The sequence below is a fragment of the Puma concolor genome, chromosome A2 (assembly GCF_028749965.1).
Source record: "Puma concolor isolate L17-30 chromosome A2, mPumCon1.1.hap2, whole genome shotgun sequence".
Classification (NCBI taxonomy): Eukaryota; Metazoa; Chordata; class Mammalia; order Carnivora; family Felidae; genus Puma; species Puma concolor.
Window position 1 is genome coordinate 13,594,510 of NC_141668.1, and position 15,690 is coordinate 13,610,199.

Consider the following 15,690-nt stretch of genomic DNA (forward strand, 5'->3'; position numbering starts at 1 on the left):
AGAAAGCTGTAATATGTAATTTGCTGCCAAAATTCTGGGTAGCTAAAAATTCTGTTACTACGGAAGAGAAGACTACTACGGAGACCACAAGGCTTTCTGCTACTCATTTAGAGTTCTTCTGTCATGGATTTAATCATCCTCAGTAATCCTCTTATCTCCTAATCTTAACATTCTAACATGATGAAAACCTTGGTTTTTTTTTTTTTTCTAAGCCTAAAATATCAGTTTGAGTAATCCTTACTGAATAATGCAGTCAAGATTGTGGTGTCCAGAATGGGAAATAACAGGTAATTTGTAAAATTTGGAGATTTCTCATTTAATGAAGAGAATGAAGAGAATGTTATTTAATAAGATTATTTATTTTGACACATGTAAATATTACATAAATATTTTAGAAGTACAAAAAATGTATAAATATGAGTTATTACCCTTCAATTCCCATCCCAAAACTGATCAATATTCCATCTTCAGATTCCTGTTCCTCTGTAGCCAGTCCTCCTGTTCCAACCCTTCTCCCCTCCAAAAAAAAGTGTTCTCCTGGATAATTGTGCAGTGTCCATACAGCTCAGTACATAAAATCATAAGCAGATGATATCTAGGCATCAAAAGTCTGATGCTCCCACCACGAATCCAATGGCTCCTCTTGGCTTTCCCCTGAATTCCATATCATGTGACGGGGTACAGTCTTTTGTAAAGTTGCACTCAGATTGCATTGATTTCACTATTTGGCACTTGCTTTTGACCTCAGGCTAGCTCCCTAGATTTTAAGATCCTTGGAACTCTCCTGGATTCAGCTTCTTTAATACTTAATCACTTCCCTCCATTCTGACCCTTCCCTTCTTTCCAGAGCAAACCGAGAAGTTCACTCCTAGAGTTTCTTGGTAATAATAGCTCAGTTACTGTGACCCAAAAGGGGAGGGTGCTTTTTCTGTAACACCTGCCACAGTATATACCTGTTTCATCTTTCTCTTTCTTCCTTTTCCTCTCTAAACCTTTCCTTTCTTCCTTTGCTCTTTGCATCCTCTTGCTAATTTTAAGCCAGTCTGCTGACTCCTGATTCACTCATTGCTAAGCCCTTACCCAGGGCTCTTTAACTGAACCTCAAAAATTTAATGATGTGAACTCTAATGTATTGTTTAATTTAGGGGAACGTCCCCTTATACTTGAGTAGCCCATGGAACAATGTGGTGACTTCCACTTAGCCAGGGATGCAACACTCATGCAAACTCCATGATAAGTAATGCCTCAAGCAAGCTCCTCAGGAAAAAAAAAAAACAAAAAAACAAAAAAAAAAACTGCCTAATATTTTAAATTTTTTAAATTGCAGAATGAACTGACATACAGGCACTCAAAGGCCCAGGAAGTCAGATCAATAATTACAAAAATGAGGGGCACCTGGGTGGCGCAGTCGGTTAAGCGTCCGACTTCAGCCAGGTCACGATCTCGCGGTCCGTGAGTTCGAGCCCCGCGTCAGGCTCTGGGCTGATGGCTCGGAGCCTGGAGCCTGTTTCCGATTCTGTGTCTCCCTCTCTCTCTGCCCCTCCCCCGTTCATGCTCTGTCTCTCTCTGTCCCCAAAATAAATAAACGTTGAAAAAAAAATTAAAAAAAAAAAATAATAATTACAAAAATGAATTTCTCAGACCATTGGGAAAACCGCTAATGGAGAAAATCTTGCTCCCAAACCAGGAGGTGACTCCCGCCACTATTTACTACTGAAATTCCACCATATGTTGAAACAAAGAATCTTCTTTGCTTTTGTTTTCAGTTTAGGATGTGTGAGAATAATGAGAACAGAATGTCCTGGAGGATAAAAGGTGGAAATAATCATACAGATGGATGTGGCTCCCAAATCCATCTGTACGGAAGGGAGATACTGTAGCAGGGTAGCAAGTGAATATGGAATGTAGAGGATGAGGAAATAGATCATTAGCTTCATAGCACCCATATGAGCTTCAGTCTGGGGATTCCAAAAATCAGTGGCGTTTTTCTGCATCTTCTGTATATGTCTCCTCAAGGAATGTATTAACAAGGAAGCAGAAGTCACATTCATGATGAACTGGAGAAAGGAGCTCAGGACCAAGGAGGTCACCAAAGACAAGATGCTCTTATTGATGTCACATACTGTACCATTGCTCCCAGTCAGAAACTCAGGAAAGGGTGATGTCTGTGTGAGCACAACATACAGGAGAGTGGAGAAGGCAGAGATCAGCACGCAGGCCAGCAGCAGCCTGGGGATCTTTGGGGACAGCTTTCGTTTCAGCAGGAGGAATATTGAGTGTTGGAAGTCAGTAATCTTCACACAGTACAAGGCATTGAGCAAGGTTACAAGCCAGAGACTAGTAGACTCCAAAAACATCCAACACAACAGGAAAAAAGTGGACAGGTGGACTGACCTTTCGACATGTGGAGAGGTGAACAGGTAGATAATGTTCAGGAGAAACAGTCCTAGCATAATAAATCTGGTGACGCCCAAGCTGAACAGGATCCTATTAGAAGAGGAGATTCTGTGGCTTTGGACCCAAGTCCTGTAGTTGACCACTACGATAAACAGATTTACAATGAGTCCTACAAAATTCAAAATTGCTGAGACAGTAAGAGCAGATAAGAAGAGTATCTGATGCATCTTTACTCATTGAGAACTCAGCGGTGGTGGTGCCGGTGCAGGGGCAGGAGAAATCCTGAGAAGTACAAGGAGGCATCAGTACCAGCCAGGAAGGGTTTCCTTTTCCAATTGTCCCCCGTGTGGCAAATGAGCCATCAATGGTCTAAGAGCCAGCTGCTTTTGCTGAGATGCAAATCTTCCAAGGATTGCATTACCACTTCTTCATTCATATCCTGTTTTCCTTAGAAATGGCTCAAACAGCCTCAGTGAACCCGGGAGTCCACTCCTCCAGGAGGAGGCCAGCTGGAGGGAGGAGTTATGGATGGTTCCAAGGACTTCCAGTCCGAGTGACAGGATCCCAGTCCAGCGATGCTTGTGTCACTGTGTCACGGTGAATGAAGCTTTTCTTCGTAGCACGCCCAGAATATTGTGCAAGTTCCCAGGCTTTATTCCCGCCCGCCCACCCTCATCCACACACCCATGGATTACCAAAATCCAGCTTCTCTATCCCCTGTCATCTGTTGATGTTGCAGCCCTATCTTCTCCATCTGTCATTCTGGCCATGCCAGCATTACTCTTTCGTCCCCAGGCACCTACAGTGATTTACAGTTATGAACAGATCAAGTTTGAGGACTTCATGCTTCCTCGAGAGAGCATGTTTTCAATTAATTCCATCCTTTGGTGATGATTCCTTTACTTTGTATTCCCTCACCAGTCACATATATAGATTTGTGCCATAATCATTTGCTGCGATATCACTTCTGCTTGGAACAATGTCTCCAATCACTTCTGCTTGGAAAAAATGTCAGCCATTTCACGTGTTTCCTTTATAGATGTGGGCTTATGCTTACATCACAGTGGGCTCTTTCCTAGACATTTAACTGCCCAAGTACTCCAGTACCAAATACACAGTAACGCTTTAGCTATAGTTTTGTGGCCCTGATAGGCATCTCACTGCCTGATTCCTCTGCAACTCCTCAGACACTAAAGGGCACCATATGCTTGGCAAATTATATTATCGACGACTATGAGTGAGTGCGGGAGTATGTCGTCTCTTATCTACTCCAGCAGTTGGGGAAACCCAAGGTGCAAGCCTCAATGCAGCCACATATAGGTTACAAAACTGGCATCAAAATAGAGCATACAAACTCCCGGTACTTATGGGAACAGAAGTACAAATAGGAATAGACAAACAGAAGCAGCTAACATATGAAGACTACCAGGTCCAGAGAAGGGAGTGAATTCATGAGGCCCTTCAAGATAGATGACAGGAAAGCAGGCCTGGAGAAATTCCTTGAGCCCAGCTGCTTACAAAAGCGTTTGCACAAAACTAAGGAGACACGAATGACAGAAGCATGCCCAGATCAGTGAACCAGGCAAACAGAGTGAACAAGCCAGACAATGATTAAAGGGCAGATTATGTCATAGCACATATTTCCACTTAATTATTTACAAAATAGACTACTGCATTAAAGTAATTCAGTTACATCACATTTAAACAGAATAGATAATATGGAGTAAGATATAAGAATTAAATGTTCCAAAGGGGGTGGGAGGACCCATTACTGGGCAGCAAGAGACCACATTCAGAATGAGACATACAAGGCTGTTGGGTTCTCGGTAGCAGGGGGACCTATCAGCAGGATGTGATCACGCTGGCTAGTGTCACCAGTGAGCACACTGGTTCTGTCAGAAGTTATTTCTGAAAAGGTCAGTATAGGAAAAGCACTAACAAAACCCTTTCTCCCCCTGCATGAGAATTTTACCATCAGTTAAATATAAATATCCTATGGATGCTCCCTGCTTTGGGCTTCCTTGAGTGTGGTGACTCTCCTGATGTGTGTGTCCTTTGACTCAACCCTGGCAGCTATGTCTATGAACTTACTACAAGAGAAATTGGAGCCTTTGGGACGTGAAAGCTTTTTGTGTTTTAATTTTTTTAACGTTTATTTATTTTTGAGAGACACAGCATGAGCAGGGGAGGGGCAGAGAGAGAGGGAGACACAGAATCCGAAGCGGGCTCCAGGCTCTGAGCCGTCAGCACAGAACCCGACGCGGGCCTTGAACCCACAAATTGTGAGATCATGACCTGAGCCAAAGTCAGACGCTTAACTGACTAAGCCACCCAGGCGCCCTGATAGAAGTCTTTTTAGGGCAGTCCCACCCCTATTAATGGGTGCGTAGGAGGAAGAGAGAGGGAAACTTCCATTTATTAGGCTGTTTTTAATGCTTACTCTGTTCCCAGAAGTGCAGCAGGCATCTTAAGCTTCAGTCAATTCTTAAGACAGTTCTAGAAGGAAGATATGCTTCTCCCTTTTTTTTTTTTTACAGGTGAGGAAAAAGAGGATGAGTAAGTGACTGCCAAACATCATAGAAAAATCAGTGGCTAAGTTGTCAGGTCTTTCTGAGACTGAGCTCCTTCCTCTTGTTGCCCTCATTTGTTCATTCCTTTAACAAACTGCTGTCATTAGCCAGGCACTAGGTTAGCTGCTGGGGAAACAGGAGAATCATGCACAGTGCACGCTGCCTTCAAAAAACACACAGAACCGTGTGAGAGACAGACAAAAAGACAGAGATCAGGGTATCTGGTGCTATGGAAAAACACGGGGTGTGATGGTGTGTTCAGCAGGGGCACCTGAGTCTCAGTCTCAGAGGAAAACCTGTCTCAGCACTCCACAGTGCTCCATCGCTGGCTCAGAGCCACCTGCAGGAAGTACGGCCATGCAGCGGTGGACCTCGGCAGTGGAACAGAGCAGCGCGTTTTCGTGGCTGTCACGAGAGGAGACCACAGACAAAGATCACCTGTGCCAGAACCCTTCATCACATCTGAAGCATTTGTTTCAGTGATGCAGAGATGAAGTACTTGTTTCGGTGTCTTTTGTGCCCGCTACATGTGACATTTTTGAGAAGAACAACTGGTCTAGTATAGTGCTTGGTGCAAAGTGGCTGTTAGCTAAATGTCCGTGGTATAAATGAACTGGAATCAAGATGAGCCAGAATCAAAACGGTGTGAGAGATTTATTTCTACAGTAGTACAGCAGCATCCGGCAGCTAGCTGGAACCCATCCCTTTCTCAAAGAGGGGTGCTAGATGGGCAGTTAGGGTACAAAGCCGAGCCACCAAGAAGAGTTCAGAAATCGTCCCTCCCTGGCCGTGAGTACCCTATTCAGCAACAGGTGGTGCCAACCCTAGTCAGAACATGCAGACAAACTCACCCATGAGCTTCTGAAAACACTATTTTCAGTTAACCTGGAAATACTGCTCTGTCATCGGGCCAGCCCCACCAAGTCGCAACGACAATTTCACTATAGTGAGATCAACAAAATTTATTCACTTGACAAACACATACATGCAGAGAAAAAGTAAAGTTCTTAATTTTGTCTAAAAGTAATACAGTTTTTTTTCTGAGCTCCCACCTGCTGGTTGGGGTGGAAGTGTTCAGTCCAATGAGATAGTGAAAAGAATGTCTTCAGAAAAATTTTCAGTCTCTTTAGATTTAAAAATTAAAAGTTGATGAGGCGCCTGGGTGCACCAGTCAGTTAAGTGTCCAACTCTTGATTTCGGCTCAGGTCATGGTCCCAGGGTCGTGGGACTGAGCCTGCACTGGGCTCCTCACTGGGCACGGAGCCTGCTTGAGATTCTCCCTCTCCCTCCCTCAAGCTCGCTGTCTCTCTCTCTCAAAAATAAAAAATAAATTAAATTTTTTTTAATTTTTTAAATAAAACATAATGTAAAAAATGAAAATCTGAGACATAGTCCTGATGCCATGCTTCTCTCCCTTAATTAGGGTCCACGTGTCTGCAGAGAGGGGGGAGATCAATGCTATCTCATGGTAGAAACATCATGTCCTCTCCCTCAGTGTCCTTGTCTTCCAGGGAGAGGTCTGTGTCCCTTGGTTACTGCTTGCTCTGCCTGCATTCAAGGCTGAGTCAGCGCCTATGTTCTGCTCCCACTGACTGCAACCGGGGAGCTTTGAAGCAGTCCTCAGAGGGGGGAAATCAGGACTCTCATCTGCCCTCTGTGCAATCCCCTTTCTGCCTCCCTCTTCTCCTTCCCACCATCCATCCCCTGGGGACTGGAAGGAGCAGGCTTTCACGTATATCATGTCCTCTTATACCACCAGCAACTACAAACTCTGTGGATTCACTATCCTAAGACTAGAATTCCATGAGGCACATGCCTAAGTCTCGACCCTTGATAAGCTAAAATACTAGTGGCTGATATTTGCTGTGTATTTACTATGCTCTAGTCGGTAAAATAACTTACATACATCGTCTTATTTAATCCTCACACCAATCCTATGAGGCATTTTATAAAATTACCTATTTTATAGTGAAGGAAACTGAAGTCCAAGGAGGTTTAGCAATTTTTCAAAGATCGTGTATCTAGTAAGTGATGAGGTCAGGATTTTTTTTTTTTAATGTTTATTTATTTTGCGGGGAGAGAGAGACAGAGCAGGAGCAGAGGAAGGGCAGAGAGAGAGGGAGACAGAATCCAAAGCAGGCTCCAGGCTCTGAGCTGTCAGCACAGAGCCCGATGCCGGGCTCGAACTCACAAACTGTGAGATCATGACCTGAGCCTCAGTCGAACGCTTAACCATGAGGTCAGGATTTGAATCCAATGTGTTTGACTCCAGAAATAACACTTTTAGCACCTACACTATACATTTTTCTAGTCCAGCAAAATGTAGGAATACCAGAAAATAACATACAATTGTCATCAGCAGTTGTTGGAAGTTTTTGAGGTCATCTTTGCTTTCTTAAAACAGAGCTTCCTGCAGAATATCAACAGAAGATCAGACTTTCCCTTCCACCTATCCCAAGACAAGAAAATCACATACACAACTTTAAGATCTAGACAGCTCTGTTCATCAATTGTTGGGAAAGATCAGGGACGCCATTTAAGGCAAAGAACATTGGTAGACACTGAAACTCTTTGAGAAATGTTGGAATGTACTTGGGGGTCGTTTTGTTGTTTTTGTTTTGTTTTGTTGTTGTTGGTTTGTTTATTTTTCTTTATGATCCCTCTAGACCCAAACTATAGCTCAATCTCATTAAGGATCAGGATTTGTGAACTTGGCCCAAGGTTTCAGAGAATACTAAAAATGAGAAGCAGGGGCCTCTGATGGAAAATTGGAAAGTCTTATGAGGCTACTGTCATAAGTTGTTCCTGATTCATGCGTTAATACACCTACTGCAATACACCAGCGATGCACTAAAGAACGGATGTGTGTGGAGAAGAGGCAGCCTTCAGAACAAAACAAGTTCTGGCAAGGAACTGCCTCCAAACGCAGGGACAAATCTCATCCCCATACTTTGACCCCAGGAACCTGGTCACAGTGGGGGAAAGCCACACTCTGGTCCTTTGTTCATGAAACAACTAGATTCAAGAGTTTTAAGGGATTTTAGAAACTAAACCTAATTCATTGAAAGTAAAACAAAACAAACAAGATGGCCTCTCGGGTTTGCTCAAAACAGGGCCTGAGGTATTAGGTAATTCTTCCCCATGCACTGGGCCTCACTGAAGAGTGGGCAGGTTAGGCATCCCCCCTCAGAGATCTAGAAGACCATATCCTCTCCAAAACAGCCAAACTTACCAGCATTGTGCCTCTAGCAACAGAGGAGACTCCTTTCATCAGCAACTCACCCACTACCCAGACTCACGTGCCCACTCCCAACACCAATTTTGATGAGTGACGGTCCCCATATGACTGATGTCGTATTAACCAAGTCCAACATTTTGCGGGAGCCACCTACACATTTCTCTGAAAGAAACACGAGAGCAGTTGGGGATGCCACGCATACGAATCTGATTTCATTTCGTCTCAGGGAAGGTCACTCTGCACTCAGCCAGTTAGACTACCACAGCACACTCCCACTCAGAAGTCTCTGTTTCCACCCACACTCCAGGCCCAATGACACGACTAACGGTGGTAACGTCAGCATGTTCACGTGGTATAACGCCAGCACCATATCTGAATCTGTTAGGTTAAGGTAAGATTTAACGGAGCCCCAGCGGGAACAGAAGGGAGGGATTCTTCAGAAGTCAGCCAAAGGCACTAAGAACCAAAAAGCAGCCAAGCCAAAACCTCCAGGAAAATGTCATATTCAATTAAAAGAGAGAAAACCCCCCACACCTAAGCTAGAAGGCAGAGTCAGGAACTCAGGTTAAGAACTAAAGAACCAGAAGGTCAGAGCTAGACAGAGAAGTCGTCAAAGTGACAGAAAGTAGGAACAGGTGTTCAAGAGTGGGTGAAGATGAATTCAAAAGGGGGGATCAGCGTTAACAAAACAGGTGCCAATCAAGACAGCATGGATTTCCGGGGCACCTGGGTAGCTCAGTCAGTAAAGCGTCCGACTTTGGTGCAGGTCATGATCTCGCGGTTCATGAGTTTGAGCCCCACATCGGGCTGTCTGCTGTCAGCACAGAGCCTACTTTAGATACTCTGTCCCCCTCTCTCTTTGCCCCTCCCCTGCTCATGCTTTCTCTCTCTCAATACTAAATAAACACTTAAAAAAAAAAAAAAAAGACAGCATGGATTTCCATAGGGAAACTTTCCTGTGCTGGAAAGCAGCACAGATTTTTATTAATTACAAGAGTACCCATTTCAAATCCTTATATTTGAGTGAATTATTGAATGAGTATTAAATAATTTTTTGAGTTTCAACATTTTTCTTTTTTAAATTTTATTTATTCTGAGAGAAAGAGCGAGCATGAGTGGGGGAGGGGCAGAGAGAGAATTCCAAGTAGGCTCCTTGCTGTCAGTGCAGAGCCTGAGGCGGGGCTCGATCTCACTAACTGTGAGATCATCGCGTGATCCAAAATCAAGAGTCAGATGCTTAAGTGACTGAGCCACCCAGGTGCCCCATCAACACACAACTTTCCGAAAGAGAATTTTAAGTTATGTCAGAATTAGGCATTTTCCTAGCAGCTTCAAGAGGCAAGAATCAATTTGAAAACGAACAGTGCAGACCAAAAGACATTTATTCCTGTAACTTTAGAAATGAATACATAAATCCCAGAACAATCCCAAGATTAACTTCTGCTTACACATGACCAAATGCCAAGTGGTATGGTGATCCTTAATGCTACATCCAAATATGACTTATTCCACAAAATAACAATGACAGCAACAGCTATTGTTTCCTCCATCTGAGATTGTAAGCACTCTTCATCTGTTAACTCACTCACTCCTGCCTTCATAACCACAACACTCTACACCTGAGAGCTCCATCAGTGACAGAAATCTGGATTCAGATTTGCCCTGGGTCCTGTCTATATTCACAAGTTTGAGAATTTTTCATGATCTTAAGTAAGAATAGTCTCATTGACTACTTGACTCAATTCCTGTGTAATTGTATTAAAATAACATTTATTGGGGTGCCTGGGTGGCTCAGTCGGTTAAGCGTCCGACTTCAGCCCAGGTCACGATCTCGCAGTCCGTGAGTTTGAGCCCCGCGTCAGGCTCTGGGCTGATGGCTCAGAGCCTGGAGCCTGTTTCCGATTCTGTGTCTCCCTCTCTCTCTGCCCCTCCCCCGTTCATGCTCTGTCTCTCTCTCTGTCTCAAAAATAAATAAACGTTTAAAAAAAAAATAACAGTTATTAAATTTATAAAAACTGCTTCTATTTTTCTTAATGTTTATTTATTTTTGAGAGAGCAAGCGAGCAGGAGAGGGGGAGAAAGAGAGGGAGACACAGAATCCGAAGCAGGCTCCAGGCTCTGAGCTGTCAGCACAGAGCCCGACGCGGGGTTAGACCACACGAGCCGTGAGATCGTGACCTGAGCCGAAGACCAGACGCTCAGCCAACTGAGCCACCCAGGCGCCCCTGCTTCCGTTATTTTTTATAAAACTCTCAAGTTTTAAAAGCTAACATGCACCTTGGTTAGTGCGGAAAAAAAACAAACTGCTTTGAGTTTTGCCCAATCTAAAAACTAAAAAATTACTCGGCAGTTGATAAAGGGAAATGATAGCAAAATGATAAAGGAATACCAGGACTATTGAAGTAAAACGACCACCACCAGCCTGGTTTGGAGCCTAATATCCAAGGGTCTTGATTCTCGCTCCACTGCTTTTGTCCTCACGCAATGGATCTGTGGGAACTATCTCTCCAGGAAGTGCTCTATGCTGCACGATTCACTGTCAGTTACCAAACCGGCCTCACCCACTGAAGGCTTCACATGATACGCTGTTCTAAAATGTTGGCACGCATTGCCTCACGAATCTCTAGCAGCCTGTAGGTGAGTCTGCATTTTAAAATGAGGTAAGAGGGGATCACACAGAAAGGTTAAGTAACTCGCCTAAGGCCAAAGGTCTTGGAAATGGACAGAACCAGAATGCAAACCCAAGTCTGTGGAACTGCAGTGCTTTTGCTCCCTCCCTCAAGTTCATTACACTGTTATTTACATCAGCTCATCACTGTCAGGATAAACTTTACGCTAAAGCTAGTAATCAGCTCATTTTGTTGACAGCATTTAAAATACATGCCTACACCGTGAGAGTGTTACTATCCTGACATTTGCCAAAGACTGTTTCACTCTCTTGCAAAACAACCATACAAAGAGAAGCCATGAGATGTGTCCCCCATGGGACAAGGCAATGCAGTAGTGTTTCTCTGCTACTGACGTCACGGCACCGGGACCACAGGAGGGTCAGGAAGAGCCCTGTAGTCTTGAGCCAGGCCGAAGGACGCCCGGGCTCCCACCTGTGCCCTCTGTCACTCTACAGGGAAACAGGTCCTTTGGATCCAGGCTTCAGATGACCAGACTCACACCGCAGCATCCCCACAAACATATGCTTCAGCTTGCTGTTTCCCAGAATGAGAATGAATGAGTGGCTAGCAGGATAAAACATGGTAATGAGTTCTCCAATTATCTTCACCATCTCAGTTCCTGGTATGAAATAACTGGATGATGTAATTAAAAAGGCAAGAAAGTAAAGCAGGAAGAGAAGGAGGAAGGAGAGGATGATTTTGATGGCCCTCTTGTGGGCCTCAGTGCTTGGATCTCCGGAGCTGGTGCCGCTTTGCTCCATCCGCTGCGTGTGCCTCCCCAGAGAGACGATGAGCAGAAAGTAGGAGGCCAGAGACACAATCAGAGGAGGCAGGTTCCACAGAGTCCCAAGAACATGGATCAACTTATATTCATTTCTTTTCTTTCTAAAGTGCTCAGTCACATTCCCTGTGCCATCGATCCCACCGAGAATAGAATACATCTTAAATTCATGGATCAGAGACAGGGCACTGGCGCACGATAAGACCAGCGCACCCACGATCATCTGTACGACCATCCTGGAAACTCTCCACTTGAGCCAGAGGAATGTAGGGTGAGAAAAACTGGCAATTTTCAGGCAGTAGAGGACACTGAGACAGGTGGCAAGCCAAATGCTCAGGTGGTTTGTAAATGTCCAGAAAATATCAATAATTTGCATTATTATCCCTTCATCATGCACTTTGGAAGAGAACACAATTAAAACACCATCAACCAAGAGAATCCACAGCAGAACGATCCTGGAGAGAGCCAGGTTAGCGATGATGAAGTCAGACAAAGAGATTGTCTTATTCTTAAACCAACTGCTGCCACTGACCCACACTATGAAACCATTCCCCAGCATCCCCAGAATGAACTGAGTGGCAGACAGAACCAGAAACACCCACTTGTGGAGCCCTGACATGTCAGCTACTAGGCAGACCGGACCTCGTTCTGTTGACATACAATCTCTGTGCTGACGTGAAATTTCTCCCTGTGAATCTGCCACCTTTCCTTGTCGCTTCACTGTACCTGTCTCTTGTCTCTGCCCAATTTAGTCTGTTGTAGAGCAAAGTTTAGTGAACCCTCTCTGGATCTTTCAGGTTAGTCTGTCCTCTTCACAGACGACATGGACTGTCACATTCCATCTATGACCTAAACTCAGCAGCTCTTTGCCAAAACGCAAATGGAGTAGTATCCAGTGTCACACGGAGAAGGAAGAGATCTGACTGGCAAAGAAGGTGAGGATTTGGACTGGATTTCAAAAGGAGGAGGGTTCCAAGCCACCCAGGACAGAAAGGGGCATCACCAGAAGAGTCACACAGAATCACTCCGAAGAGTGAGAAGTCTTATTCCTGGGGAGGAGGACCCAGGGACACACACAGAGATCAGAATTCCACCAGGAGGCACTATCAAAGTCACCCTGGAGGGAGGGTTAAGTGCATGAAATAGAGAAAGTTCAGGGCCACTGGTCCTGGATTAGAATTAAAAGGCATGCCTGCTGGAGTATGCCTTACACATGAGGAGGCTCCAAGTTCTTCCATAGTGAGCCAGATCATCAGAAATTCTTAACTACCCGAGTATTTGAATAACAATAATGAATTATAGCATATAACCTATTCACTCAGAGTGCATGACTACTGTATCAATACGTCAACAATAGTTCAGGGTGACAGAAATCACAGACAACCTCTTTGACCCAAGAAGACTTATTTATGTAAAGCAATGCCTTACAAATTTTGACCATGGCCAGCATTAGTACTTTCTATATGGCTTTATAAATATCTACCTATCTATATACATACATATATACGTATATTATATATATATACATATTATACTCAGAACACAAAGGGGTCACAAAAGGATGTTTCCCCTTTCAATATGTGTGGCACTCTGATATTTTATTTATTTGTTTGTTTGTTTGTTTATTTTACATCCAAGTTAGTTAGCATATAGTGCAATGATTTCAGGAGTAGATTCCAGTGATTCATCACCTATCTATAACACCCAGTGCTCATGCCAACAAGTGTCTTCCTTAATGCCCCTTAATGCCCTTCCTTAATGCCCCATTTAGCCCATCCCCCCAACCACAATCCCTCCAGCAACCCACAGTTTGTTCTCTGTATTTAAGAGTCTCTTATGGTTTGTCTCCCTCCCTGTTTTTATATTATTTTTGCTTCCCTTCCCTTATGTTTATCTGTTTTGTATCTTAAATTCCACATGACTGAAATCATATGATATTTGTCTTTCTCTAATTTCACTTAGCATAATACCCTCTAGTTCCATCCACGTAGTTGCAAAAGGCAAGATTTCATTTTTTTTTGATTGCCGAATAATACTTCATTGTATATATAAACCACATCTTCCTTATCCATTCATCTGTCAATGACATTTGGGCTCTTTCCATACTTTGGCTATTGTTGATAGAGCTGCTATAAACATGGGGGTACATGTGCCCCTTCAAAACAGCACACCTGTATCCCTTGGATAAATACCTAGTAGTGCAATTGCTGGGTCGTAGGGTAGTTCTATTTTTAATTCTCTGAGGAACCTCCATACTGTTTTCCAGAGTGGCTACATCATTTTGCATTATAACCAGCAGTGCAAAAGAGATCCTCTGTTTCCGCAACCTTGCCAACATCTATTATTACCTGCATTGTTAATGTTAGCCATTCTGACAGGTGTGAGGTGGTATCTCATTGTGGTTTTGATTTTTATTTCCCTGATGATGAGTGACATTGAACATTTTTTCATGTCTGTTGGCCATCTGGATCTCTTCTTTGGAGAAGTGTCTATTCATGTCTTTTGCCCATTTCTTCACTGGATTATTTGTTTTTTGGGTGTTGAGTTTGATAAGTTCTTTATAGGTTTTGGATACTAACCCCTTATCTGACATGTCATTTGCAAATATCTTCTCCCATTCCGTTGGTTGCCTTTTAGTTTTGCTGATTGTTTCCTTTGCTGTGCAGAAGCTTTTTATCTTGATGAGGTCCCATACTGACAGCATGGGGCCTACTTGGGATTTGTGCTGTCTCCCTCTTTCTCTGCTTACCCCACTTGTGCTCTCCCACTCTCTCTCTTTCCCTCTCTCACTATAAATAGACATAAGCTTTTTAAAAAATCCTAAATTGTTAAGTCCAAAATGTACATCTTCATGCCATACACTCTTCTGAGCTATATACTCCCATATCCACCTATATAACTTTACTTGACACTATCACAGACATCTCAAATTTAACATGTCCAAAATAAAACTCTCAATTTACTCTCATTAAAAAAACAAAACTATCTCTTACCCTCAATCCTCCCTATTTCAGCAAATGGCAACATCATCCACCCAATTGCTCAAATCAGGCACCGCCTAAGGATTAACTTGATTCTCTCCCACATCAATCTATCAATGATGTCTCCATTGTAATCACAAAACGTATCCTGGGGGCGCCTGAGTGGCTCAATCTGTTGAGCTCCCGACTTCAGATCAGGTCATGATCTCACGGCCCGTGAATTCGAGCCCATGTCGGGCTCTGTGTTGACAGCTCAGAGCCTGGAGCCTACTTCGGATTCTGTGTCTTCCTCCCTCTCTCTCTGGCCTTTCCCCACTCACGGTCTCTCTCTCTCTAACTCATTCTCCACTTCTCATCTTTTCCTCTGGAACAGCTTCTCCATAGAGCCACAAGAATGACTTTAAAATGTAAATCAGATCATCGCACTCCACTACTTGAAACACTTCAATGGTTTTCCAGTGCAACTATCCCAAAATATAAACTCCTCATATCGCACACTGAGAATCTCTTCTGCATGTCCTCTTGCATGCGTCAGGACTCACAATAATTTCTGCCATATCATATGGTCTGAGTTAAAGAACAGGCTTTACTGGAGTAAGAGAAAACTCCTATCAACAGCAGAAATAAAAGCATGGCTCCTCTTCATCCTCCTATGATTACACGGAGCACAGTTCGGTTAGCAGCGTACTTTCGTATGCCAATGGAGGTGTCTCACCCTCCCTGCTGTTCTCACAATTCTTGTAACAACAGTGTGAAAACAACTTTGTCAGTAGGAAAACAGTCTTAGTGCCAGAAAATCTGGATTTGGGAAGCCAGCTATTTACAAGAGTTGTCTGAGAAAACAGCGGGCCGACACACGCAGACTCGGAGCCCACAGGACGTTACAGCTCCCGCTGGTGTTAGAGTCAAGTTCTGTGGCAACTGAGCTTATGCGAAGCACTTTTGGGTGGGAGAAGTGAAAGAAAGCCTTTTCCCAGCTAGCTTGTGGTCCAGACAACCTAGATTGAAGTCCTAGAGTTATTTTTTGGACTTTTCTCATTGCTATATAAAACTC

At 43.7% G+C, this 15,690-nt stretch overlaps 2 protein-coding genes across 2 annotated transcripts; both read right to left on the reverse strand.

Annotated features, from left to right (window-relative positions):
- Window positions 1-1,703: 1,703 nt before the first annotated feature.
- On the reverse strand, window positions 1,704-2,624 carry TAS2R4 (taste 2 receptor member 4). The gene has a single exon (XM_025929358.2). It carries the CDS (start codon window positions 2,622-2,624, stop codon window positions 1,704-1,706), a length of 921 nt encoding a protein of 306 aa, XP_025785143.2.
- An 8,699-nt stretch (window positions 2,625-11,323) lies between these two features.
- TAS2R3 (taste 2 receptor member 3) lies at window positions 11,324-12,274 on the reverse strand. Its single transcript, XM_025929357.2, has one exon. It carries the CDS (start codon window positions 12,272-12,274, stop codon window positions 11,324-11,326), a length of 951 nt encoding a protein of 316 aa, XP_025785142.2.
- Between the last annotated feature and the right edge of the window lie 3,416 nt (window positions 12,275-15,690).